At 33.5% G+C, this 27,740-nt stretch overlaps 1 protein-coding gene across 2 annotated transcripts in view; it reads left to right on the plus strand.

Moving 5' to 3' along the window:
• The window catches only part of POPDC1 (popeye domain cAMP effector 1), a 60,174-nt gene extending 36,112 nt beyond the window's left edge, over positions 1-24,062 (plus strand). For both annotated transcript variants that reach the window (XM_074310193.1, XM_074310194.1), the window contains exon 9: positions 23,877-24,062. In XM_074310193.1, the coding sequence (XP_074166294.1) occupies positions 23,877-23,986 (110 nt within the window). In that variant the 3' untranslated portion in view covers positions 23,987-24,062. The remainder of the gene's footprint in view (positions 1-23,876) is intronic.
• The last annotated feature ends 3,678 nt before the right edge of the window (positions 24,063-27,740 follow it).

Raw genomic sequence — 27,740 nt, forward strand, 5'->3', positions numbered from 1 at the left:
AGAGATAGAACTTGAAGCCAACTCTCTCTGATTTCAAAAATACTTCTTTATTCTTTATACCTCTCTACCTCTCAGTTCTTCCTTATCCTTTAAAAAGAATGCATATTAATATAAATGCATATTAATATAATGGAAAAATTTTAGATTTAGAGTAAAAATATTAAATAAATCACCTAGACAATCTCAGTCTTAGTTACTTCATCTGTAAAATGAAGGAGTTACTTAGTGTTGATGGCCTTCAAAGTCCTTCCTTCCAATCTATGAACCTATGAACATTCAAACATCTGTAACCAGATGGGAAATTGAACATTCAAAATTAAAGCTCGACAAGAGTTGGGGCTACAGATAAGGATTTGGAAATCATCTGCATAGAAATGCAATGGGAACTGGTAAAGAGGTTCATGATTGAATGAAAATAACACTGGAATTGAAATAAAAGAATTTGGAGTTTAATCTTGATTCTCATTTGTTATATGTGTGATAGGTGACAACATTTTTCTCATCCATAAATGAGGATATCAAATTAGATGACTTCCAAGATATCTACCAGTTTTAAATCAGTGATACTAGGAACTATTTATCCAATGCTTATTTTGTGAACAGTGTTTCATGTGCATGGAAAAAAGCTATTAACTACTGCATTTCAGTCATATGAATAGTTCAGTGGACAGGTGACTAAACTCCTAAAAGGCTCAAAATACAATCACTGTGTCTATGTCTTCATTCATTTATAGTTCATGCTCTTGAGATGTCCTTCCAAATCCTGCTCATAGAAGATGTCTGCTATGTCTTCATTCAGGCTTCCAGAATAACCTATGAGTTTGGGTGTAATGAGATGTCTTTTTTTTTTAGTTTATGTAATAAAACTAGTATTTCTATAGTATAGTACAGAACAAAAGATGATTACATATGAAACTGTAAATCTACTATGTACAACTTACTATTCCTTTTAAATATACAGCAAAATTATCATGTAAATTTCTTCTTGTTCAACCATTTCCTAATTTATGGGATGTCTTTCTAATGCTATACCTTACTTAGTATGCTTCTTAACTGTAATTAGTTGCTATTAGTTAATCAATTTTAATTAGCTGCTAGAAAGGGCTCTTTACTGAGGTGCTTCTAGTAATAACAGTTGCTATAATATATCCCCTTCCTCCTTCCCCCTCTTCTGAAGTCTATGACTTGGTCTTCCACATATAGAAATGTAACTCAAAGTTCTTGCAAGTCCTTTCAGTAGAGTTCTGAAGATGCTACAATTAGTGATGGTATATCTTTCCTAGTAGAGAGTCTTCAGTCTGTCTTTCCTTATCATGTCCAATCTATCCTTGGCTCCCAATGTAGACAATGCCATGAGCTATTTTGGGATGTTAATCTTATTGGGAAGTTTAAAATTCTCTAGACCTTTTGAAGCTCACAAAATCCTTCTCTAGCCAAAAGAATGGCAAGGAAGGGGTGGATGAAGCAATTCCCTTTGCTACTCAAAGTAGTTTCCTTGCAAGGCCCTGGCTTGAGACTTTCACCACTAAGCTACGAGATACTCATAACTTCACATTAGCTAGATTGTTTTATACAAGGTTCTACAGGGACTTAATTCCCTACAAGTCCAAGAAATTAACTGAAATACCTTTGATTCAATGTAGATGTCTAGTACTTTTCATACTTGGTTCACACCTCTGATTTAGTCCATTGATATGTGTTTTCACCTTGTAAAGATATTAAGAATAGGTGAGGTGATATTATTGATTGACTTAATTAGAACACCCCTTTCTCCATTCCTATTCATTCCTCAGCCTCTTACGGTCTAGCTTTCATCCACTCTATTCTGCAGAAATTGCTCTCTCCAAGAATTTCCATATCCAATGTAATTCACCCTATCAAACCTCATCCTGATTTGTCACTTTAAACTCCTTCATTCCATTTCTTTTGGATTCTCTTCTCCCTCCAACCCCACTTTGGTTTTCTTGATGTTTCTTTCTATCTTGCTTTTAGCCTATACAGTGTTCTCTTGGTTCTTCATGTTTTGCTCTTCATTATTTCAGTGCATCTTTCCATGCTTGTCTAAAGATCGCTGAGTAATAATTTCTTATAGCACAGTAGTATCCCATCACAATCATAAAACACAACTTGTTCATCCATTGACTAATTTATGAAGTGTCTTTCCAATGTTGTCTCTGTCATCTCTCTGTCTCTTCTCTCTTTCTGTCTGTCTGTCTGTGTGTGTCTCTCTCTCCCTTACTCTTCTCCCCCTCTTTCCTGATAGACCACTTCTTCATGTTCTTTTCTGATTCTTTATCTTTCTCTTTACCAAAGTGAATATCCACCCAATAGTTTGTCTTTGGCCTTTTCCTCTCTGTATATTCCCTTCTTTAGTGATCTAATTTACTACCATGGCTCAAAAGAACCACTGTGTAGGTGAGATGATCCCCAAATCTGCATATGAAACTTTGATCTCTTTTGTGATCTCCATTTCCCTATCTTCAGCCACCTGTTGGTTATCTCTATATTCATTCCCCTTCATCATCTCAAATCCAATATGTAAAAAAAACCAAACAAACAAACAAACAAAAAAAACAACTCATTTTCCCTAAAACTACCCCTTCTTCCAACTTCCTCATTTCTGTGATTGACATCACTATTCTCCCAGTTACTCAGGTTTGAAACTTCAAAGTCAATTTAGATTCTTTTCTCTTCCCCACACCCTCACTCTGAGATAATCAATTGTCAAATGCGGTCAATTTTATCTCCATAATCTCACATCTGTTCCTTTTCTCTTTCCATGATTTTTATTTAACCTCTCATCACTTTTCAACTGTATTACAGTAGTTTTTGTTATCTGTGCTGCTAATCTCTCCTCATCCACTCTATCCTTCACTCAGTAATCAAACCATTCCTCCTAAAATATAAATCTGTGGGCAAATAGTCTCTGAGTCTCTTCTCTAGAAAATAAAGTTCAAACTCGGTCTTGGTCAAATTTTAAGAGCAAGTGTAATTTGGTTCCAATTTATACTTTCAGCTTCATTTCAAATGATTCTCATACACCATCCATTTCAGTAAAACTCAATACCTCTTGATTTATGCCATACTCTCTTGCTCTTTTTCTTTCAATTGGATTTAAATGGTAACTTCCAGATCATGTTAGATCTCGTTTTTTACACATTCTACATTCCATTGTGTTTATTTATTTAAATGCATTGTACCCCAATTTGATTGCAAGTTTCTTAACTGGTTTTATTAGTTTTGTATCTTTACCATCTGGCTCAGTGTCTAGGTGTTAATAGATGGTTAACAGATTTTTTTTTGAGATTGAACAAATTGAATTAAGTGAATTACCTAGGAAAGGAAAGATCTCTCAAACTTTTTGTATTCTAGTTTCCTAAACTATAAAATTACATGGGTGAAGGAGAGAGTAAGTAGGTAGATAAAATAAAAATTACATTAGAATATGTTAAAGCATATTAACCCCTTTTGATAGAAAAGATTTATAAGGAGACAGTATCTTTTTTATTTCCAAATTTCTACCCCACCTAACCCGCTACATGTATTTATTTAAAAGAAATTAGACGTATTCATTTGGATATTTGTCACCAATATTTTGGACTTACTTTCCTCTGTTTGCAGTCTCTGACCATATATTATATATATATATATATATATATATATATATATATATATATATATATATATATATATATATATATATATATATATATATATATATATATATATATATATATATATATATATACAGTTTTACTATTTTGGGCATTTTATTTTTAAAGCATAGGCCTATTCCTATGCTCCTCAATTCCACTATTGGAAGTTACCCATTTGCTGACTGAGTCTACCACACTCATTTTGTTTAATCTCAACTAGACCCTCAGTGCCACTCAGTAATCTTTTTGGACTTTTCTGATTGATTTATCAGTCTCCTCACAGCAGCAGTCCAAAGTCTGTCAGGAAATGACTGTCTTCTACTTTACTGAGTAAACCTAGGATATCTTTCAAGAGTTTATTCATCTTTCCTACTTTGTATCTCAAAATCCCTCTACATTTCTACCTGTCATACTTTTTGCTCCAAGTCTCTGAAATAAAAAAATTGCTCTTCTCTTTGCCAAGGCTAACCCTCTGTTTTTATCCTTCAATTCATCTTCTTTCTTCTCCAGAAATTTTTTCTCATTAACTGTTCTTTGTATCCTTCCATCTTCAATCTTTTCCTTTCTCTACTGGGTTCTTTTTTTAATCTTCATCTTCCTTGACTTCTATGGACTTTTTGACACTGTTTGCCACTCATTCCTTTTGATTATTCTCTTTCCTAAGTGAAACTACTATGTTCTGGTTCTTCCACATAACAAAACAAGTATTCTTTATTATATCATATAGCTCCTGCCCCTATTATAAATGCCTTCCTCCAAGGCTCTGTACTGAGTCTAATTATAGATTTAGAAATAAAAGGGACCTAATTAGTTATCTATCCCAACACTGTAATTATATATATATATATATATATATATATATATATATATATATATATATGGAAAGAGAGGCCCTGAGAAGTGATACAACTTGCCAAGTTTTCAGCTGTAGAGCCAGAATTTGGGCTAAAGGTCTCCCTCTGTATCTACCATTTGTCTCTTGCTTTTTACCCAATTGATTTGGTAAGTTCCAGTATGGACACCTGAAAGAATCAGATTGTTTGTTCACATTGAACATTAGCCAGTTCTTCATGCTAACACTGATTTGTAATTCATTGAGAATTACATCATTCTTTCTCTTTGCATTCCACTTCCAATCTCTTTTCTCCAGTCTTACATTACACAAACTTCTAAAGCACACATATGTTTGTGTCACTCCCCAGCTCAAAAAATTTCAGTGACCCCCATTGCCTTTAGAATAGAATGCAGCATCCTCAATAAAGACTAAGTAGTCACCAAAATCTGTCTCCAATTTACTTTTCAACTTTATTTCACATTACTCTACTCACATCTTCCCAATGTCTCACCAAACTTAACTATTAGTTCATCTTTGAATTAAATATTCTGCCTCCCAAATGCATATTTTACAATAGGCAAGTTCTAGAATTTACTTCTCCTTCTCTTTTCAAAATTCTCATCTTCCCTTAAGGTTCAATTTAGCTGCTACTTCCTTCTTGAAGAGTAATGTGGTCCCCTTTATTGTTAATTATCTCTCTGTCTTCTCAAATTATCTTTTATTTATTTATCTGTGTATATGATGGATTTCTTCAGTAAAATGCAAAGTCCTTCAGGGCAAGGAATATTTCATTTTTTTCTTTGCATCTCCCAGGGATCTACACATGGTGGTAGGTATTTAGTATGTATTGAAGTAAATTAAATTTCATATTTCTTTTCTCATTTCATTGGGTAAGGAACCATACAAATTGAAGCCACCATGGTATCATGGAAAAACAAAACAAAACATTACTCTTGGAATCAGAAGACCTAGCTTCTACGCATGGTTTTAACTCCTATTAGTGATGTGTTTATTTCATGAAGCTGTGTATTTAAAAAATACAGAAACAATACATAAATGTGAGTTCTTGTTCAGTGGTAGTATCTAAAAACTGTTGAGAGAAAGGTAGATCTTCTGAAGGATTTGGGGAAAGGTTTAGAATAATTTTTTCTAAATATATTGGAGCTGTATTTACAGCTGAACCTCAAATAGACATGAGGCTTGGAGTCAAGAGCACCTGAGTTCAAATTCTGTCTCAGACATCTAATAACTATGTGATCTTGAGCAAGTCACTTTACTTCTTTCTTTGTTTCCTCATATGTATAATGAGGATAATAATATTGTCTACTTCACAGATAGTGATGAGGATCAAGTGAAATGACATATACAAAACAATTTATAACCCTTAAGATCACTATATAATTTTAGCTATTATTATTGTTGTTATTATCATTATTGCTATGTCACACACACCCCATCTTCTTAGTCTGGGCCACTACAGTTCGGAGATATTCAACTCTCACCTTTCTAATGATCAGAGAGAAAGAGATTGCCAAAGCAATCTCATCACTGACAAGTGGTGAACAGCAATGGGTTGTCATGGCAACCTAGAGATATTTTATATTTTGCTTGAAAGCCTCAGACCTCCATTTTAGTTGATCTGGGCTAAATAACTTCAGGTAGATTTTTTTTTAATCTTGATGCATATTCTTCAGCAGTCAGTTGAACCTAAGCTTTTAAAGATTTTATTATGAAAGCATGTTGCTTTTTTCACCCTTAGTTTTTCGGGCTTTATTGTCTTTTTTTAGGGCCCTGTGGAATAGAAATCAGAAAATTACTTTCTGAGAGGCAATACAAATTACCCTTCCCCCTCTTCAAGGTTCATCGTTGCTATTATTTATTGTAGTTATTGCCAAGACAGGGTCCTTGGCCACCAAGGTGGTTTCATTTCATCCAGTTATCTGTATTTGCTTTTCTTCTGTCAGAGGGGCTACTCACTCACATGGTGTGTGTGTGCCTATGGTGCTTTTTTATTTCTGCTAAAATAATCTCCCTTTTAGAAAAGTAAACATACATGTGATGATTACTTGAGTGTCTGTTATTTCTGCTGCTATGAATGTAGTACAGTTATCTAAAAAGAGATTAAAAGGAAAATATTGTAACCATCCTTTTAATGCTAACTCATCAAAGGATATTTCTAAGTACAATTCCTATCAAGTTAATATTTAGTTTCCCTTCTTATCAGTCCTGGACTTTTTGAATGGAAAAACTGACAGGACATATGTACAGTTCTTGAGAAAGACATGGTACACAGACATTTCAGTATTAAGAAAACAACTTCAAGCCCAACTCTCTGTCTATATAAGATTTTCAGGGTGGGGGAGAGAGAAAGGGAACATTCACTATAGCTTAATAAACCTGTTCCCAATCAGACAAATTAATTTGGTTTAGAAAATATAAAGTAGAATCATTTGTAGCATTAATGTCATAGGGTAGAACTGAGTTACAAATTAATCATGTTACAAATCAGCCTATGTATAACATTTTAGAAGACATGATTTTACCTGTGTTGTGTTCAGATATCTCTACCAAAGAGCAGGCATATGATTCTCATAATTTAAAAAAAAATCTTGTACTTTATGGGATTGTAGACAGGGAACTAGTTTGGGAGTGAGAGGGCTTGTATTCAAATCCCAGTTTTATGATCTACCTGTGTGACAATGAACAAATCACTTTGACCTCTCTGAGCCTTCTGCTTCCCCATCTTTAAAATGAAAGGATTGGGCTAGATGAGTCCATTCCAGCTCGTAAGTCTATCATCTTGTGATTTGCTGACCAAATTAGCCTGCCTTGACAATTCAGACAGATGTCTTTAAGGTTCAGGGTATGTCTATTTACCCTAGGACAGAGCATAGTAATCACACATCTGATTTTAACACGGGCATTTCCAGCAAACCAGAAGCAATTTCAAAATGAAATAATCCACCTAAATCGATAACCTATTTCAAAAATTTTCACATCATTTCCAGTTTCAAAAAAACCTTACCAACTAGAAGTGGGTGGTTTTAGGATAGGGCAAATCGAACGTTGAAAATTGCTCTGTGCATTAAAAGTTGCCTTTAAGCCACATTCTGCTGCCTTATAATAATGTGCCTGGATATCTGGTGGCCACAGGAAGTCTCTTACCCATACTGCTCTTTATGATTTCCTTTTTTCCTCCTTTAAAGCTGCCTAACACTACCTTTCCACTCCCATAAAACTCCTGTTTCTCATATCCCCAAAACAAGTTCAAGTGGCGGGTTTTGATCTGCTGTTCTAAGTCAAGAGCATGCCATATTGGGGTAAAAGAAAGCAAATCTTTTAACTGTTCAGTTCCCCTTCCCCTTATTGCATTGATTTTTTTGGAGACAGTTAGGTAGTATAGTGGATTAAAACCTGTATTTGGAATCAGGAATAAATGTGTTTCAAATTATAAATCAGATATTTATTAACTGTGTGATCTTAATCATCCACTTTGCCAGTGTTGTAGGAGGAAGAAATTGAACTCATCCCTACTTTCTCAACCTGCATGAAAATTTCTATAAATCCATCATTTCTGAACTAATCTAATAACTAATCACTAATATTGCTCCTTAAGGTTTGCAAGATGCTTTACATACATTTCATTTGATCTTTACAATTGCTATATAAAACAGTTAGTAATAGCTGGAATTCGCTTTATTCTATAAATAGGGAAATAGAAGCACTACAGAGTGGCCTTCTTCGGATTATTTTAATGTTTCATGGATATGATTGCAAAACCTTGGCTGTCCACTGCTATTGCTCTCTCTAACTGCATGCCTGTTTCCTATTTTCCAGTATTGACCTTAAAGCTGAAAAGGACCTTAGAGTTCAACTTGTCCAATTCTTTCTTTTTAACAAATGAACAATCTGGAACCAAGAATAATCAGGTAGTTTGCTCAAGGTCACACAGACAGTAAGAATTAAGATTTGAATCAGAGTCCACAGACTCTAGGACCAGTGCTCTTTTGACTACATCAAAACCCATTGATATCTTTAATGATGTCTTTCTGCTGCTTCTTAAATTTAAATTCTTAAAATCCATGACTTCATGGATGACTGTTACTTTACACCCACTATGCATCCCTCAATTGCCCTCTGGATCACTTGGAATTCTGATACTTTCAAGGTTGTGGCATTCTGTGAGTTATAATCCTACAGCATTATTGAGAGAATTTTCTAATAACAGACAGCTTGGGATTACTGAGGATATTGTAAAGTTTTCCAAATGCAGTCAAGCCTGATCACCTAAATCCTGTTCAAAACTGCATTGAGGTCAATATTAATTGATACATAATACTTGTATAAGAAGTTTGTACTTCCAGACCAACCCAATGAGCTTCCATTTGTTTTGTAAAATAGACTTTTGTGAATGGGCTGATCCATATTACCTTATTTCTTTGGGAAATTGTGTTTTGAGTGTACTTAAAAAGGAAATTTCAGAATGTAACCAGGTTATGTATGAAATTTTAAAAGTGACTTATTTTTATAGTCAAGTGAAGTTATAAATTAAGATAAAAATGGCACTATGCATAATAAAAACAAAGTTAATAAAAATGAGTGCTTCACAATAGGTCTGTGATTTATAACATTACAAATATGTAAACTTAAATTCATTTGGAAGTACATCTTTATTTATGTGAAAGTTGTAGACCATGTATATTTGCTTTAATCTTGAAGCCTTAAAACAAATCTTTATTGATATTTTAAGCTTTTATTTTGCTTTTTGCACCTAAAAGTAAAGCAAAGATCATTAAAAATAGCAATTCACTAGAATTGCTAAGGGGAAACATTCTTTACTTTCTCAGATATTTTTTAAAAGATGCAAATGGGGAATTTATTTTATAATTATTTATTATTACTAGAGACCATTAATACACTGGACATTCTTGCGTAATAGGAAGGAGATGGCCACTAGGAGGCATAGTGGATAGAACACCAGGCCTAGAATCAGGAAGACTCAAGAAGTTCATAAATGTACTCAGACACTTACTAGTTGTGTGACCCTGGGTAAATCACTTAACCCTGTTTGCCTCAATTTTCTTATTCTAAAATGAACTAGAGGAGGAACTGACAAGCCACTTTAATATTTTTGCCAAGAAAATCCCAAATGGGATCAAGAACAGTTGGACATAATTGAAATGACTGAACAATAACAAAAGTGTAAGGGATAAATCTTATCTGTTACAAAACTCTAAATATACATCAGGAAAAGAATAAAATATTTTCAAAGGAATTATCATTCATCATAGGGCAGACTGTAGCATCAAGTACATTTGTCATACCAAAGCTAGCTTATGAGACCTTATTTGATGATTAACCTGAAAATAAAGGAAGGAAATTAGAGAAAGCTTTTTTTTTCCCTTGGCCATCAGCCTCTTATATCTCCTTCTTTGTGAAATTCATCACAGTTGAATATCTATGCCTAAAGAAAGATTATGCCATCCTAAAGTAAATAGTTTAAGTATTTTCTTTGGCAAACTAAAACCCTTGGAAATGGTGTAAAAAAAAAAATCATTGCTGTCATGTTAGCCAAAGATAGCTAGCCTGATTTTAGTTTTCCCCACTGTGCAAAATGATGGTTGTTTGACTTCTCTTATAGCAATGTCCAAAAACCCACCAACAGTACCTGATTTCCCAGTACTTGCAGAATAACTCCAGTAGTTCCTGTAAAAGTTGGTAGGATCTCTAAGTTATATAGCATCCCACTGTGAAAGGGCTTGTCTATGGCACTAACTCTTAAGGTCTAGTCCAGAATCCTTTTTTTTTTTTTAACTGAAAGACAGTTACTAAATGTTTTATATTATATTTATATTTTATTTCCATTTGAGCCTATTCTCCCCCAAATTCAAGTAATCCTAAAAAAACCTTAGAGGTTTCAAGAAAAATCTGACTATGGAGAAACTTTCTAGAATGAAAAAATTCCCCAGATTAGTATTACTTTCTCAATTTTCTGGCTTCTGGAGATTTCCCAATAGATAGTATGAATCAACAAATAGAACTTTTACAGACTGAGTTAAGACTAAACTGATGGAATAGTGGTTGTGATTTGAAACAAACTATAGGCCTTAAGTTCCGTAGTGGTTCCTGGGTTCAAAAATCGGTTCTTCTTTTGAATATATTCAATGTGAACTGAATTTACAAACTTTGGAAGAATAAAAAAAATGTAAGAATAAAGAATAAAAATAAAAACTATTAAAGTATTCTTTCATTCCTTCCTTTCTTCTTTTTTTTCTTTCTTTCATTTGAAGGGAGGCAAGAGTTAAACAAAAATTAATTTCTTATTCATTAGTTTTTCCTTGTATTAGTTAGAGTTAATCTTTGGAGGAAATCTCCTACCCTCCTCTCCTAATTCCTTTCCCTACGCCCCAGTAATTATAGGCAATTAAATAGGGATAGGAGCTAGACTTGTGATATCATAATATAGTGAGCTACTAGAAAAGAAAACTCTCTTTGCCAATTCAAGTTGGCTCCTTCTCTGCAATTTAGAGTCTTAGGCATTGCCTATGGAACTGAGAGGTTAAGTGACTTACAATCACAGAACAAATATCTGCCAAAGTGAAGACTTGAACTCAAGTTTTCCTGGCTCTAAGGATAGTATTTTATTCACTACAATATGCTATCAAGCAAACAAAACAAATGTCAATTTTTTTAATTCAAATGTTAACTTGTTCACTGAATTGTTTTTGTTTCTGGTTTTGTTTTTGTTTTGTTTGACAAAAAGCAAAGAAAAACAAAGGGAAGGACATTTTGCATGCTTAGGTAATTATGAATAATACAAATATTAACACAAATTTCTAAGGCCAAGACACTTGGACACTTTTCCTCTTTCTTTAAGAATACTGTGTGTCTAGATATTTATACTGTTTCAGGAATACCCAAGGATTAAAGGGAAGAAGATAATTGTTGCTGTAAGAACCATTTAATTCAAATATTATTCTTTGTAGCTTAATTCCAATTCAAATAGTTTGAATTGCCATTTAGCTATTTTAGTTTTGAGGGCAGTTAGGTGGTGCAGTGGCTAGAGCACTGAGCTTGGAGTTAGGATCCTCAAGCCAGAAAGTTTGCATTCAAATCTGCTTGGATGACCTTGGGCATGTCAAAGAACTCAGCTTCAGTTTCTACATCTGTAGAAGGAGGAGGGTAGACTAGATGACATCTATGCTCCTATGATCCTAAGGTCTCTAACCTAGAAATTATTTTCATCCCATCGGAGGAATTGGGTACAACTTTAGTGACAGTTTTACTTATAAATAGATAGCAGTGTGTGTGTGTGTGTGTGTGTGTGTGTGTGTTTCAAATTTTGTCTTAAATACTTCCTAAGTATGTAACTCTAGGGGAGGGAAAAGCTTCGTTTTTTTTTGTCTCAGTTTGGGATAACATCTATTTCACCTGTATTTCAAGGTTGGATAATTCTTTGTAAACATTTTATTTGATACAAACAATAAACAGATGAATTGTCACTAAAGTTGTACCCTGATTTGGGGCCATATGCTCTAGGAGTTCTCTTCTAGCTCTAAATCTCATCATGTTAATCTCTCTTCCCCAACTATCCCATCCAATATCATCACCCACAGTAAACTGCTGATTTCTTTATTGCACTAACACAAGATTTCTCCCCATGAAGTTAGTATGAGTTCTAGGAGTTTTATTATTAACCAGAATCTACTTAAAGAATTAGACCAATAAAATTTAAATGTTAGACCAGTAGTGCTAAAATTATTTTTCTTTAAGTTGAATTTTTCAGGGGACATCAAAGTATATTAAATTTTCAACAACAGACATAATGATGGACCTTTGACTGTCACAGATAGAAAAGATAATCAATTCAGTCCCCAGGCACTGTATGTTGGAAATGTACATAGTTATATAATTCTGTTCAGCTCACATTTATCTAGGTTCTGTTAATGGCAAAGGGATCTATAATTACTTGTTTACTGCAAAAGAATTATTTACAACACCACAGCTTCAAGGTTTAGAAATGTGCTTATATAAAAAAAAAAAAGTTTCCTATTTAAATACAATTCTATAGTGGAATTGCTGCCATTTCAAATTATTGTTTTCTAATGTCTGATGGAATAATTTGTATGCTTTTGATAATTGTATTCTGATACCTCCTCACATGAGGAAATGACCTTGATAGTTTAGAAGCTATGCCAGCAGAGCCCAAGGCCTGATAGATTCTTTCCAAACTAGAAAAAATTCAGACATGTGTTTGACAATCAATTACCTGCCTCTTTTCTAGAAACTCATATATTTGAAAAGACTTATCAGTTGTATGCATGAAGGAAGAGTTGGGGGAGGAGGGTTGATGAGGTGGAGTTTTGTAGAGACAACTAGATACTACCTAAATTTGAGGTTTAAGGGGATTGAAAGGGTGGCTTATAAATTGCCTTGATAGAAGGTTTGGGTTTTTTTTGGCACTACTGACATTTTGAAGAATTGAAGAACTATGGGGAGGTGGGGTTGTGTTTGCTTAATGAGTTTACCTGGTCACTGGTAATGTGGAAAAAGTTAGAACTCTGACAGAAATCTGACAGAAACAAATTCATTAATTACAAATAAAATATTGTTATGCTGAAATAGACAAATGCCAAAGAGCAGTTTCTCTCTGCCTCAAGTTAGAGACTTGCAATTTATAGTGTTTTGAATTTCAAAGATAAGTTCTACAGAAAAAATTAAAGAAAAATTATACTTTATTTTGGAAGTTTGGTTTAAAACAAACAAAACAAAATAAAACTATAGAAATGTCCATAAAGGGAACTGTACACTTGGAGACAGTCTGGCTACATTGGAAAAACCAGTTAAGTCCACTGTGAAACAAATCGATCACCTCCTTTGATTTTAGTCTAAGACAAAACTACTTGCCTTGGTTAACAAAAGAACGATCCCTATAAAATTTCCTCAAAGGATTTCTCCTTCAATTCAAAGGTGAATTCAAGAGACATTTCTCTTTACTAAGTTAAAGAAATTTCTTCTAGTTTAGTCATCACAGACAAGTTTTCTAAGAGATCCTTCCTTAGAACTTGATCATCTTCTATCACAAAAAACTGATTAAGTCTTTGATAAGGATGAAACAAAGAATTTTTACATTTTGAAGAAGTATAAGTAAGGTTTTTGTTCGAGTGGTACTAAAGACTTTAGACTAGGACACTATTTTAATATTATATCTTAATATTTCAGAATATAAAAAGAAGCCTTAATGCTATATGTTTCCAAAAAAAAGTAAAAATTTAAACCCAAATGATGCAGATTCTTTTACTCCATTATAATCCATCCAATAATTGTAAATCCTTTGAGGATATGTATAATGCTGGAGAAACTAAGTCAAGATAGAGATTAGAGAGTTTTTAATATTTTATTTGGATTTCTGAGAGGGAGAGATTTTGTGGGACCAAAGGATCCCAGGGCTAATGTCTCAAAGCACTGAGCAGCAGCAGCAGCATGGGATATGAGATTCCCAATGGTTTTTATATATGTGGCTCTAAGCAATCAGGGGAGACAAAGGCAGGGGGTGGAGTCCAAACACTGAGAGCAGGAATTTCCAAGAAGGGTTCATCAATTTGGTTCTGACAGGTTGGGGCTAGGACCATAAATTCTGATAAACTGGGAGTAGTTAGTTAGAGACAGAAAGTCTGGGACTTTCTGTCCCCACTGAGATAGAGGATAGCAATTAGACATATCTGAGATAGGAGTTTTATCTTTTGGAATGCCAGATCTCTCCAGCCCTAATTATCTCAGTCCTAATGGTCAGGAAGGGGAGGGGGTTGCAATCAGGAGAACTGAGGCAGAGCAATTCAAGGAACTGAGGCAGAATAGTTCAGGGAAACAGAGGCAGGACTATTTAGGGAAACTGAGGCAGGACAATAAAAAGAAACTATGGCATGACATGTGTACTATATTTTATTAAACTTATTGATGATTATTCATTCTTTAGTACACCATGTGTACAGTAGATGATCTTGGTTCACAAAGTATAAAAGTGTTTCTGTCAAAATTGCTTCTAATCAAAGTACTTGTGCTTAAAATAATTAAGAATTTTATAAATTACAGTGTTAATTAGAAGGTTTAAAAAGTTTTTGAATGGAAAATTAAAGATTTAGAAACAGTGAAGTTATAGAACCTCAGAGCTGAAAGTGACTATAGAGATTCCAATTCAGCTCCCTCTTTTTTGTATATGGGAAATTGAGGCACAGTTCCTTCATCTTTCCATATGTCTATGTTTTCCCCCCACACTACCATGATGGTTTTTCAGTCAGGATATTTTTTAGTCTCTAAGGAAGTAAATAACAGATTCAGATGCAATCAAAGATTTAAAGTGTTTCCAAGTTACTGTCAAACTCATATCTTTGGCATAGAGTTTTAGGTGTAATTAAAAAAAAAAAAAAAAACTTTCTCTAGGAAGTATCTTTGATTGCTACCACTATTGCCATAAAATTCCTAAAATTTCTTTTCACTCCCAAAACTGTCTCCTTGTATCCCATTAATTCTATAGAAGTTAATTATTCCTAAAATTCAATATACGAAGCTCACAAATTCTATGCTTTTACATACTCTAATAGTTTCATCACTGGCTGTATAACTGTGCAATTCTTATTTCCAATTGATAGAAACTTGATCTGGTTTATCTGCTGTACTTTTCTAAGGATTTAATCTACCAGTCAATAGCATAATTGGGCCTCATGGCATGTCCATATACATGGTACAATGAGAAAGTTTTTCTTCCTTGTCAGTGCTCTCTGCACATCTGAGGTCCAGAAACTTTTTGTTAGGGATGATATTTAAAAGACTACTACCTCACTTATTTTTGGCACCTAAATTTCTAAACTTAAACTTACATATCCCAGAGTAATAATTATGAAGCCATTTGTACATTAGCATCAATCACTTAACTTATCCTTGTGGAAAAATTTTGATGTGTAAAGGATGGATATTTAGGGTTTGAAATTATAGAAGGAAGAAGAAAGGGGAAATTAGGAATCATATGATCATAGAACTAAACCAAAAGGAATCTTATAATCATTTAATCTAACACCCTTCATTTTACAAATGAAAAAATTAAACCTCAGAGAAGTTAAATTACCTGAGGTAATGTAGTAATGTGTAACAGAACTCAGACTTCAACCTAAAATCTATAACTCCAAATTTATTATTCTTTCTACTACCTAGGGCCCACTTGATTAGGAAATCACATTCTTTTTTTTTTTTTTTTTTTTTAAGCAATTGGGGTTAAGTGACTTGTTCAGGGTCACACAGCTAGGAAGTATTAAGTGTCTGAAGCCAGATTTGAACTCAGGTCCTCCTGTTGTTGTATCCTACTTTCTAGAGCCCCCCAAGCTGGGGTGACAAAACATAACATTGCCTTCTAGAGCCCCCATACCGGGTGATTAAATATATCTTCTTAATGGAGAAGTGATGAGGTGGGACTCCTGAGGAGGATGGAAAAATGGAGTCTGTTTATTTCAAGGACTTTCCCCATTTTATAATGTAACAAAAACAACACTGAGCACAGGTGACCATATAAACAATTTGCTATTGTATGTAGTTTGCCACCTGGTATCACTCTTCCCCCTGCTATCACTCTGCTTCAATCTCCACACAGGTTGTCACCACCCCCTGATTTCTCAGGAAGGTAGAGAGCCCTTAGGAGAGATGGGGAGCCAAACCAGACATTGTTATCAGGTTCCCTCTGGGCTGAAGGGTCTTATAACTTACCCAGAGTTTCCCCACTGACTGTGACCCTCTATACTGCGCCACCTAGCTGCCCTTGAAATCACATTCTTAATGAATTATCACTAGCATTTTAGGCATGTTGTCTAGAATTGAAATGGACCCAACTACTCTCTTGGAAAATAAGAAATTTAGTCCCATTAATCAATCCTAGTAGGTAGTAATATCCAGGTGATAGATAAGATTCTCAGGCAGGGATTGACACTACCACCATCTATTCTAAGATAGTCTTGTTTAGACCATTTGACTTGGTGACCCTTTGGTGTCATTATTTTATCTCTATCTCGTATTTCCTCTTCAGTATCCAAATGATTGCCCTCCCCCATCCCAGCCTTCCACATTATTTTAAGTTTCACTTGCTTATTCTTCCATTTTTGGATGGGGCAAAGGAGGGAACTGAAATGTAATAGTTGATGAAGTATTCTTCATTTTCATTTATTCCCTCAAGCTAGCAAGTCAAACTGAAAAGATTACTGCTGACTGCCTTAGGTATTCCTTAAATAAACTATGCCAGAATTAAATTCACATAATTTAAATTATAACCAAGTGAGACAAACAAGAATAAAAGAGCCTAGATTTATAATCCCTTTGGGTGAGACATATGTGATTAACATAAATAAAGTGAGAATTTAAGGAAGAGTAGAAAGAATTTAATAGTTAAGAGATCAGAATACTGGTATAGGCTTGGCTTAGAAACCCAAATGACCCTAATGGATCTCTGCTTATACAGAGTGCATTTATGTAAAGCATTTCCATAGAAGACATGTTGTACAAGAAGACTCAAATAAAAGGAAAAAATGAAATAAAGTGGAAAATAGCATGCTTCAGCCTGTGTTCAAACAATTATCAGTTCTTTCCCTAAAGGAACTATTATTAGTTCTTTGGGATTATTTTAGATCATTGTATTTCTGGGAGAAGCTAAGTCATTTATAATTCTTCATCATACAATACTGTTATTACCATGTACAATATTCTCTTGGTTTTATTCGCTTCACTATGCATCAGTTCATGTAAGTCTTTCCAGGTTTTTCTAAAATCATCCTGTTTGTCATTTCTTACATTACAATAATATTCCATTACAATTACATATGATAGTTTGTTTAGCATTTCTCAATTCATGGGAATCCTATTATTTCCAGTCCTTAGCCACCACAAAAAAAGAGTTAACTATAAATATTTTTCTACAAATTTTGGGAGGGATGTCTTTAATTTCCAGAAGTCTTAAACTGGGCTCCACAGATTTCCTCAGAGTACCATAAATAAATTCCAGGGCTGACAGAAAAAAAAATAGGCCTCTGTTTTCACTAACCTTTAAGCATTTCCTTCAATTATTTAAAAATACTATCCTATGAGAATAAATCCATAAGCTACACTAAAAGATCCATGACCCTCCAAAAGTATAAGAATACCCTGATCTAATCCAATGTCCCAGGGCTTACAGATGATACAAATGAGACTAACAGAGAAGGAAAGAGGGAGAAAGGTAATCATTCCTTAATAAAATGTGTTTTGTGTAGTTGTCAATTGCATTCTTTCTTAAAGCATTTTTCCCTTTATATTCCAAGCATCCAGCATTATACTTTGTGCATATTTGATATATAACAGATGTTTTCTGGTTGATTTGAATGAGCTGAATTTTATTGAATGAAGAAAAAAAGGAAGCATTGAAAATGAATTATTTGAGGGTGAGATCCTGATACTATGACAAAATAAAAAAACAAAGCAATAATAGCATAGTGAATAAATATATAAATGACAACAAACATAGATATTTAAGGAATATTTCTTGACTAAATAAATGAATTTCAGCATTCTTCTTATAATATAGGCAATGATGTGCTGGTAAATCTCTAGCAATCAGCTCTCTGGGGGGGAAATAGTTTAATCTGCATTATTTATATTGGCTCTATTACTTTATTAATGTAAACAATGAATACAATAATAAATAAAGCTCTGATTCATAAGACTGAGGATTTCTGATATGCAATTGCTCATACTGAAAATGTAATAACTGAAAGCTATTAAAAGATGGATTCAGCACATCCTGACTGTCAGTTTGCTAAAAATTTGATGTCTTCAAATAATTCTCATAGTTTCCTCCTACCCTAAGGATCACTGTACTCTTTATTTTTTTAAATAAATATCTTTCCAGTCTTCTGAGATATAGGTCTAACTTTAGACAGACACACTGATGGGGTATTAAAGGGAGATGTATCATAAAGAGGCATCCTTCACTCCAAATGTACAATTTTTCCATTACTTTTTGCAGTTTGTGTTGCAATTGCATTACCAATTTTTAGCTTCTGAATTTTCAGGGAATTCAACTAAAGAGTATGAGTATTACATGTAAAATCCAGTGTTTCCAGTAATCAAGTATTCACACCAAATAGATAAGATCTTTATCCATGTATTCCTCTCCCCCACAATGTATGTAAATAATCCTTTTTGAAAGGGCAGACTTTTTTTAGCAGTAACCTAAGGAACCTCCATGTTTACAAGAATATTACTCTTTTATTTCTTCCTTCACTCCCCTCCACATTTCACACCTGTATTCTGTGAGATTCACACAGATCTTATGAGCTATTTCCAAGAACAAGAATATAAAACTATCTCAATATGACTTAACAAGGGCCAAAGGTTTGAGCCCCTTCGATTAATGTGGAAACAAATCAACAAAACAAAAGTGCAAATTTTAGAAAAGAAATATTTCTTTTTTAAAAAAATTTATTAATTTTATAATTCTATATTTTTGACAGTATATATGCATCTCTTTTTTTATAACATCTCTTGTATTCATTTTTCCAGATTTTCCCTTCCCTCCCTCAACTCCCTCCCCTAGATGACAGGCAATCCCATACACTTTACATGTGTTAAAGTATAACCTAGATACAATATATGTGTGTAAATCCAATTTTCTTGTTGCACGTTAAGTATTGGATTCCGAAGGTGTAAGTAACCTGGGTAGATAGACAGTAGTGCTAACAGTTTACATTCACTTCCCAATGTTTCTTCTCTGGGTGTAGTTGTTTCTGTCCATCATTGATCAACTGGAAGTGAGTTGGATCTTCTTTATGTTGAAGATATCCACTTCCATCAGAATACATCTTCATACAGCATTGTTGCTGAAGTGTACAGCGATCTTCTGGTTCTGTTCGTTTCACTCAGCATCAGTTCATGTAAGTCTCTCCAAGCCTCTCTGTATTCCTCCTGCTGGTCATTTCTTACAGAGCAATAATATTCCATAACCTTCATATACCATAATTTACCTAACCATTCTCCAATTGATGGACATCCATTCATCTTCCAGTTTCTAGCCACTATGAAAAGAGCTGCTACAAACATTTTGGCACACACAGGTCCCTTTCCCCTCTTTAGTATTTGAAAAGAAGTATTTCTACAGAAGGTGCTAAAGCTTTCTCTTTCCCAATTAATATGAATAAATAAACTTAAGGAACTGTATAAGTCTAAATAAGATTTCACCTGTGAAGTTTTTAATTACTTACTTAATTGGTTGGCCAGATGGTTGAACATAATCATAATAACATTTTCAAAGGAATTTTTAAAATCTTGACAAAGTTTCCAGGGCATAAAGTCTCAAGACATTTTATTCTGTGGTTTACAAAATCAGATGTATTTTAAGTATATTACCTGAGGGGAAAAAAGGTTCCTTGACAAACTTTATAGAGTAATGCTCTATTTAATTGAAAGGAGATTTTTTTTTTCAATTTCACCTACCTAGAGCAAATCTCAAAGCCAGAAGAAAATAAGATGAAAGAATTGTCAAAATTTGTATAGTAATGCTATTTCTCTGTTCTCTATAGATGAGTCTTTTAGGACCCTTCAGAACCCATTTACACTGTCTTTAAATGCAATTTCATCAAGTCATCTGGATTTCCAACCCATAGAAAACTTTTTTTGGTTATTTTCAGTCAGGTTGGACTCTTTGTAAACCTATTTGGGTATTCTTGGTAGAGATACTGGAATGGTTTGCCATTTCCTTCTCCAACTCATTTTACAGATGAAGAAACTGAGGCAAACAGGGTTAAGTGACTTTTTCAGAATCAACTAAAAAGTCTGAGGCCATATTCGAACTCAAGGTTCTACTAACTCCGGGCCCAGTCCTCTATCCATTGCATCACCTTGATGCTCCTATAGAAAAGTAGAAGGTAATTGCTGATGTCCTGCAGAGAAACAGCTGTGATTCTGGTTGACAAAAATAGAAAATGCCATAGAACAATAAAGATAGAGTAACAAAAACTAGAAATCTGAATCTGACTCAAAAATCATAGATCCTGGGGCCATTTAATGTAGAGACATATAGTCCTATCCTCTTTAACAACCCTTGAGAGCTTACAGATCTTTATGGTATACAATAGCTGGTATTAAGAATGCTAGTTTTGAGCCATGAAGAAAAAATTAAATTATATTCAATATGCTCAATTTAAGAAGTTAGGAAAGTGTTTATGTCTCTTAGAAAAAGTTTTGAGTATAAGTTCTCTGACGGTATTGGATAAATAAGTTGTTTGGATGTTTACATATGAGGTGCTCAGCTTCAGTGACCCAACCTCCAAGAACCAAAGGAGTGATGTGAATGAACGTCTTACCAAAAATAAAGCTTTACTGCACTACTAGCCAATGAAATTCATTTACATTGAGTGGATGCTGATTAGTTGGGGAATGGCTAAATAAGTTATGTTATATGGATATAATAGAATATTATTGAGCTATAAGAAATGATCAACAGAATGATTCAGAGGCTTGTAGAGGCTTACATGAACCGATGCTAAGTTATGTGAATAGAAGCAAGATTATGTGATGATCAACTATGATGGACTTGGTTCTTTTCAAAAATGACATGATTCAGGCCAATCCCAATAGATTTGTGATGGAAAGAGCCATCTACATCCAGAGAAAGGACTATGGGGACTGAATGTGGATCACAACATAGTATTGTTGCCTTTTGTTATTATTGTTATTTTTTGCTTGCTTGTTTTTTCTCATTTTTTTTCCTTTTTGATCTGATTTTTCTTGTGCAGCATGATAAATGTGGAAATATGTTTAGAAGAATTGCACATGTTTAACTTAGATTACTTGCTGTTTAGGGGAGGGGCAAGGAAGAAGAGTGGGGGAGAAAAATATAGAACGCAGGGTTTTGCAAGAGTATTGAAAACTATCTTTGCATGTATTTTGAAAAATATAAAGCTATTATGAAAAAATAAATAAAATAAAATAAAATAAAAGCCCCTTTTAAAACTTAGTTTGCACCTTCTGGGCAAAGTTCTGATGAGTTATAAAAGTTAGTAGGAAACATAGAAAGGGATTTATCATCATCCACCTTGGGATTATATAAAATAATTTCCTTATTCTATTCTCTCACTTTTACTCAAACTCCAAATTGGTTTTTTGATTTACTTAGTGAAGGAAATAATCATTCTTATTTTATGATGAAATCTAAATCTTTCCCAAAAAGAATTCAGATATCTTATCAAGTTAGAAAACACCAAGTCTGATGATAATTCTCCCAGCTTTTGACAACTAGTCTCCTGACAATTGACTGCTACAGAGAAATAGGTAGCCACTCCTATTTTCACTCCCTATGAATATCAGTCCATGCACTCAAGACTATTATAGGATTCTAACAACAGGAAAGGTTTAGATAGTGTAATGGTGCTGTGACACAAGACCAAATTAGCACTGGAATAAGGGCTGTCAAACCAACCCATAGTGGCTTCATATAATTTTCTCCCTTTGGCTAAAATGAGAACAAAAACTAATAACAATAAGCAATAATTACATAGTACTTACTATATGCCAAGCTCAATGCTAAATACTTTATAGTTATCTCATCTGAACCCTGAAAAATAGGTGCTAGTATATAAGATTCCTATTCTATAGAAGAGGAAAGTGATGTGGACAAAGATTAACTGACTTATTTGGAGTTGCACAACTAGTTAGGGTCTGAGGTTAGATTTCAACTCAGGTGAAGTTAATCATTTGCATCTAAGACTATTTTCTCCATACCTGGAAATGTTCTCCATCTTTACTTTCTCCTCTTGGAAACTCTAACTCACTCCAAGATATTCAGGTCAAGTACAACTTCACTTATAAACCTTTTTTTTTTTTTTTTTTTTTTTTTTTTGATATCTCTAATTTTCTCTAATTTTTTTATTTTCCTTTTTTTAATCCATAAAGCTTTTTTCTGATTTCTCTTTTTTCTCTATTTTCTAATTTTTTCACATATACATCTTTTCCCCCTATTTTTTCCTCTGAAATCACTTTGTATTTCTTTTGTTTTGACTTAGCCATAATCATGTAAAAATCTTTTGAGAGCCAGACTGCTTGATTTTGTATTTGTATCCCAAGTACCTAATCTAGAACCTTGTAAACAGTAAATACTAGAGAAATATCTAATTGATGAATGATTATTATGTAAAATTACTATGCTAATTGCTTAGAAGACAAATAAAAAAGTCCGTGCTTTTTAGAACTTCACATTCTAATAGGGAAAGATAAAACACATAGAAAAGTTAAGACTGCAATGTGTATAAAAATGGCCTATGGTGATTATGGTGCTGCAGCAGGGTAGATGGTAAGGCCAAGTGGTCCAAATAGTAAGATAGCCAATTTAGTTAATATGTAGAAAAGATAAAGTGGGGGAGGAAGGAGTACTCACTTCCTTAGGAGAATGTCAGAAGTTCAGGATATAATATAGGATAGTGGGACATCAGCAGACTGAAGGACCTTGACTCCAGATAGTATATTTATGACTTTACATGACCTAGAAACATATCAATACAGAAGCTAGGTCACACAGTCAATAGTCCTGAGCCTTGAACCTTAGCCCCCAGGCCAATAAAATCTTGGAGGATAGCTTCCTTAACTTTTAGATAAGAATTACCCAGATTTATATGGCAGGAGCAGAACCCAGCTAGATATTAATCCTATCATAATCACCTACTGATAAGATTTCACAATTATTTGTGAAATACATTCATTTATTCAGAGACCTTTAAATACTCCATAATCAAGTCAATATTTTTGTTCTTATTTTGTCTAATTGTGAAAAACAAAAAAACATAGAATTGGTGAGTTCATTGCTTATGTATTATAGAAAATCCCATGCAACTATTTCTAATCATATCTGTCATTACTTTTAGAAAACACTTTCCCATATCAGTTCTTTGGGTTCCATATGCTGTATTTCAGTTTTTCAACAAATATCCTGAATACCCAGCTACTGCAGTCTGGCCAGACTGAGTATTCAAGAAGGTTCACATTATACACATTAAGCAGAATCAAAACAAGAATGTTCTTCCAAATAAATGAGTTCTTTTTTTGTTGTTGTTATGTGACAAAGTAAAATCAGACTTAGGGCAAGTTTCCCTTCTCTATATCTCTGTTTCGTTAAAAACTGAGAATAATTGCTGTCCCTTTAGAGTGGGTATTAGTTTTTGTTTTGCCTTTGCATCCCTGCTGCCCAATACAGAACATAGTAAGTGATTAACAATATATTGAGCTGAGCCATTGCTTTAGACTTTTATGTATTTGGAAGATTCTACAATTTGAGATTGGCTATTAAGATCTATTAATTGGTTTTCTTCCTGAAATGTTGACAGGCGTGCCTTCCCCATACTTGAGAGCCTCTGAAAAAATGAAGCCCATTGAAGAAGGTGTTGAAGATGATGTCTTTGAGCCAGAATCTCCAGTTAAGACTAAAGTTCGTTGATTACTCCAGTATACAAAGATTTTAAGATCAAGGAGACTTTGTACTCTGGTCAATTAAAAAAAATAATCATCTTAAAGAGATCCTGAGAACTACCAGTGTTTTCTTTTTTATTATTATTATTATTTTCAAACTTCCCTGCCATGATAAATCCAGACTGATGAAATTTTGTGGTCAGTGATGATAAGGGTTTTTTTTAAATTTTCTTTCTTTTTTACTGTTCAACTTTTTAATGGTTCATTTTATTGTGTCTTTATTGAACAAAGTTTCATTTTAATCTATAAATATTCACATTTTCTTGATATTTTATAACTTAGTCAACATTCTTAATATTAATTGATGTACAACTTCCCATCATTTATTTTAATATTCACGTAGTACTTTGTGGTTATGACAACCTTAACATATATTACTATATATATTACTGAGATATATATATGGTATACAAGATATACCTTATCTCTGAGGTAAATAGCATAACTTTCTCTATTTTACAGAATAAGAAACTGAGGCTCAGAGAGATTATATGACTTATTGAAAGTCACACATCTAGATTTGAACTCAGGTCTTCTGACACCTACAATAGTCTTTCTAATATATTTTATGAAATACAACTAATAATGAACAAACAGGCTTTGTCCCAAAGCGCTAAAATTAGAATGGGAGCATTTTTTTCTCCCTAAAAATGACCACCTTCCATGCTTTTTCTCTTATGGTCCTTCACTAGGATGTATTATCATGTGATACAGATATCATCACCTTGTCTTGTTTTTAGTACAAGGTTTTTATTGTTGCTTTGTCATAAACAATAATCAATTCGCTAACATGAAGCATAGCTTAGAGATAACAATTCTTTTAAATTATTCAAAAGACAATTTCAATCCTGTTAAGTTATTGTAAAACTCATTTCAAGTAGCAGTGAAAAGTAGGTAAATGTTTTTGGGTTGTCTGGGTAAGGCTACCTAGATTTCTTATATTCTTGGACAGAATTCTAGCAATTTCAGAGAAATGATTAGTTTGACTATTGTGGGTTACTTTTTTCACCCTAGTCTTCCCTAAAATAACTTACTTAATGCATCATTTTGGCAGCCTGATAAGAGCAAAGCTTATCACACATACCATTTGATATAGTTAGCATTATAATTATAAAATGGTTGCCAATTCTAGAGTAAAGTAATATTGAATCTGTTTTCAGTCATTACTCTGTATCTGTACTCTTGTGGCTTTTCATCTAATTTTTGTCTTCTGCACCACTGGCCCACTTAACTCAAATACCACACCAAGCTTGGTATCATTATGCTTTTGCAACCTTAGAGTAACTGGAAAAGCAGAGATGGCCATAGTTGTTGGGTGGACGAGGAGTGCCACAGGCATGATAAGCTAGCATGATTAAAATTTTATTCTGTTTTTGAGAATTCTCATCCTGAAGCTCCTTTGCTACACCTTTAATGCATGAGCCACTTATCCAAAATTTGAGCCCCAACCGTGATCTTAGACAAAATAAACTAGTAATAATATACATTTTAGATGCATAGAAATAGCAACTCAAAAATTCAGTGAGGGCTTCAGAGAATATGATTTTAAATTAAATTTTCATCTGTGACTGGAATTGTGACTGCAAATAGTGGCATTTCAGTGACAGAAAGATAGTGTTACTTAGGTCAGACTGAATGATCGACTAGTGGTCATCAAGATAGTTTGAGCAGGCCAACCATGATAAATTATATAAACTGGTTATGTCCCATGTCCATTAACTTATTTGTTTAACATATACAGATATAGGCTGAGGTAATCCTTTATCACATACATGTTTATATAAATGTATATGTGCATATGCATACAGACATGACACATATACATATACATAAATAGGAGAGGGATATGCTTATTCCATCTAACCTAAACTCCCAAGTTGATTACTTTAGTAATTTAATTTTGAGCAAATTTTCACTCTGATTCACTCATGGGAAATGTTGTGCATGATGGCAATCTGTTTGCATAGATGACATGCAAATTAAACATTTAAAATATGTGTATTGGAAAAAGGGGAATAATAGAAAAAGACAATCTAGTTGATTTTCAGTTTTCAGAAAGTAGATAGGAAAGTTTGGTTTTATTTTCCTTCAAATTTATGCTATGTTATAATTCTTGTATTTATTACCTAAAATTTAAAATAAGTAATGCTTCAGAATATAGTCACTTAAAACACATGTATATTATGGATCTTTTGTTATTAATGTTACTTTCCTTCTTACTTACCCCCCCAACACACACACACACACACATACACACACAAAATATATATAATTTTCTTTTATGGCTATGAAATACAAGAAACAGAATATTGGCACAATTTTAAAATAATTTTATTTAAAGATAAAAATTTTATCTTACATCTATTTTTCTTCACTTTATAGATTTTTTTAAAAATGCACTTGTCAATGCATTCTTGAGCACTCAAAATATTCTTAAATTTAGGTCCTTCATTAAGCATTACAAATGAGTCCTTTGATCATTTCTGACAAAATAGTCCTCTTCATGCCTGTATTTCATCACCTCTGCCCATTTTTTATTGTGGATAAAGGAGAGGAGAAGGAAATCATCCTGAGATTTTATTAAGCAAATTCCATGGAGAAGTCTCTACTAAGCAAATAGGCAAATTGCAACTTCCTGTCCTAAGAAGTTGCTTAAGGACCAAAAGATCAAAAAAAATACCCAAGCTCCTAGAACCTGTGTAAGAGGTACTACTTAAACCTATGACTTCCTGACTGTGAATACTACTTTTTATCTACCTGGCCGCCTCTCCTATGATTTTGTTTTTAAAGAAATGCAAGTATTTCTCTAAATATCAGGAAAACAACAGTTAGTTTCTCCTCTACTTCACTTGAGAGAGATATTTGTTATTTCTTTTGGTATCTAAAATATTAAAATCATAAACTAAAAGGATTAATTTCACTTCACATATTTTTAGCCCAATTTTTTTCAAATCAGATATTTTTGTGAACTTAAATACCTAGAATGGGGTATCTTTTTTGAGAATTTAAGGAGTTTGGTGAGTAATTGAAAACATTTGTATCCTTATATTAAGAATTTAAGATGATTTTTCTTTAAGTACTGAAATAAGACATACTCTAAGATATAGCTCTTGTTTCATAAGATTAATTGACAAAAATCACTCCACAGAATGTCACAAAAACTAATTTGACATAATGGTCCTTGGTATGCAAATTGTATTAGATTGGAAATAACCAGATAGGAGTTGGGGACCAAGTTGCTAATGGCTCAAGCTTTTACATGGTGAATTTAGGGGAGCTTGAAATCAATCTCTCTCCTAATTTTCAAGTAGGATTCATTTTTGCACTCCTAAACAGATGAATGGGTAATTAAATTACTTTAAATTGATTTAGCTGAAGATTTTTTTCCCTTGAATGGGATAAATTGAGTGAAGGCCCCTCATAAGGATGTGACCCTGATCTGTGCTCTAGTTATAATTTGAAGCTTTGCAATAAGTTGTAGTATAGCCAAAAGCCACAGATGTTAGCTTATCTTAGGCAAACATACTTTTCCCTTCCCCCTTTCCTTTTTGTCACATCAGCATTAAGTTCCTAATATGGTAAAAAGTGTGCCATTGGCTAGTATTATCAACTTCCTTATTCTTTGATTCTGGGGTAGATTTTTGCATTTAGATTGTGAGCTTGGACTTTCAGCCAATGGGAGAAAAGTTCAGAAGGGGTGGGAGAATTCTGTGCTAGGACTA

The sequence above is a fragment of the Sminthopsis crassicaudata genome, chromosome 4, assembly GCF_048593235.1.
Source record: "Sminthopsis crassicaudata isolate SCR6 chromosome 4, ASM4859323v1, whole genome shotgun sequence".
Taxonomy (NCBI): Eukaryota; Metazoa; Chordata; class Mammalia; order Dasyuromorphia; family Dasyuridae; genus Sminthopsis; species Sminthopsis crassicaudata.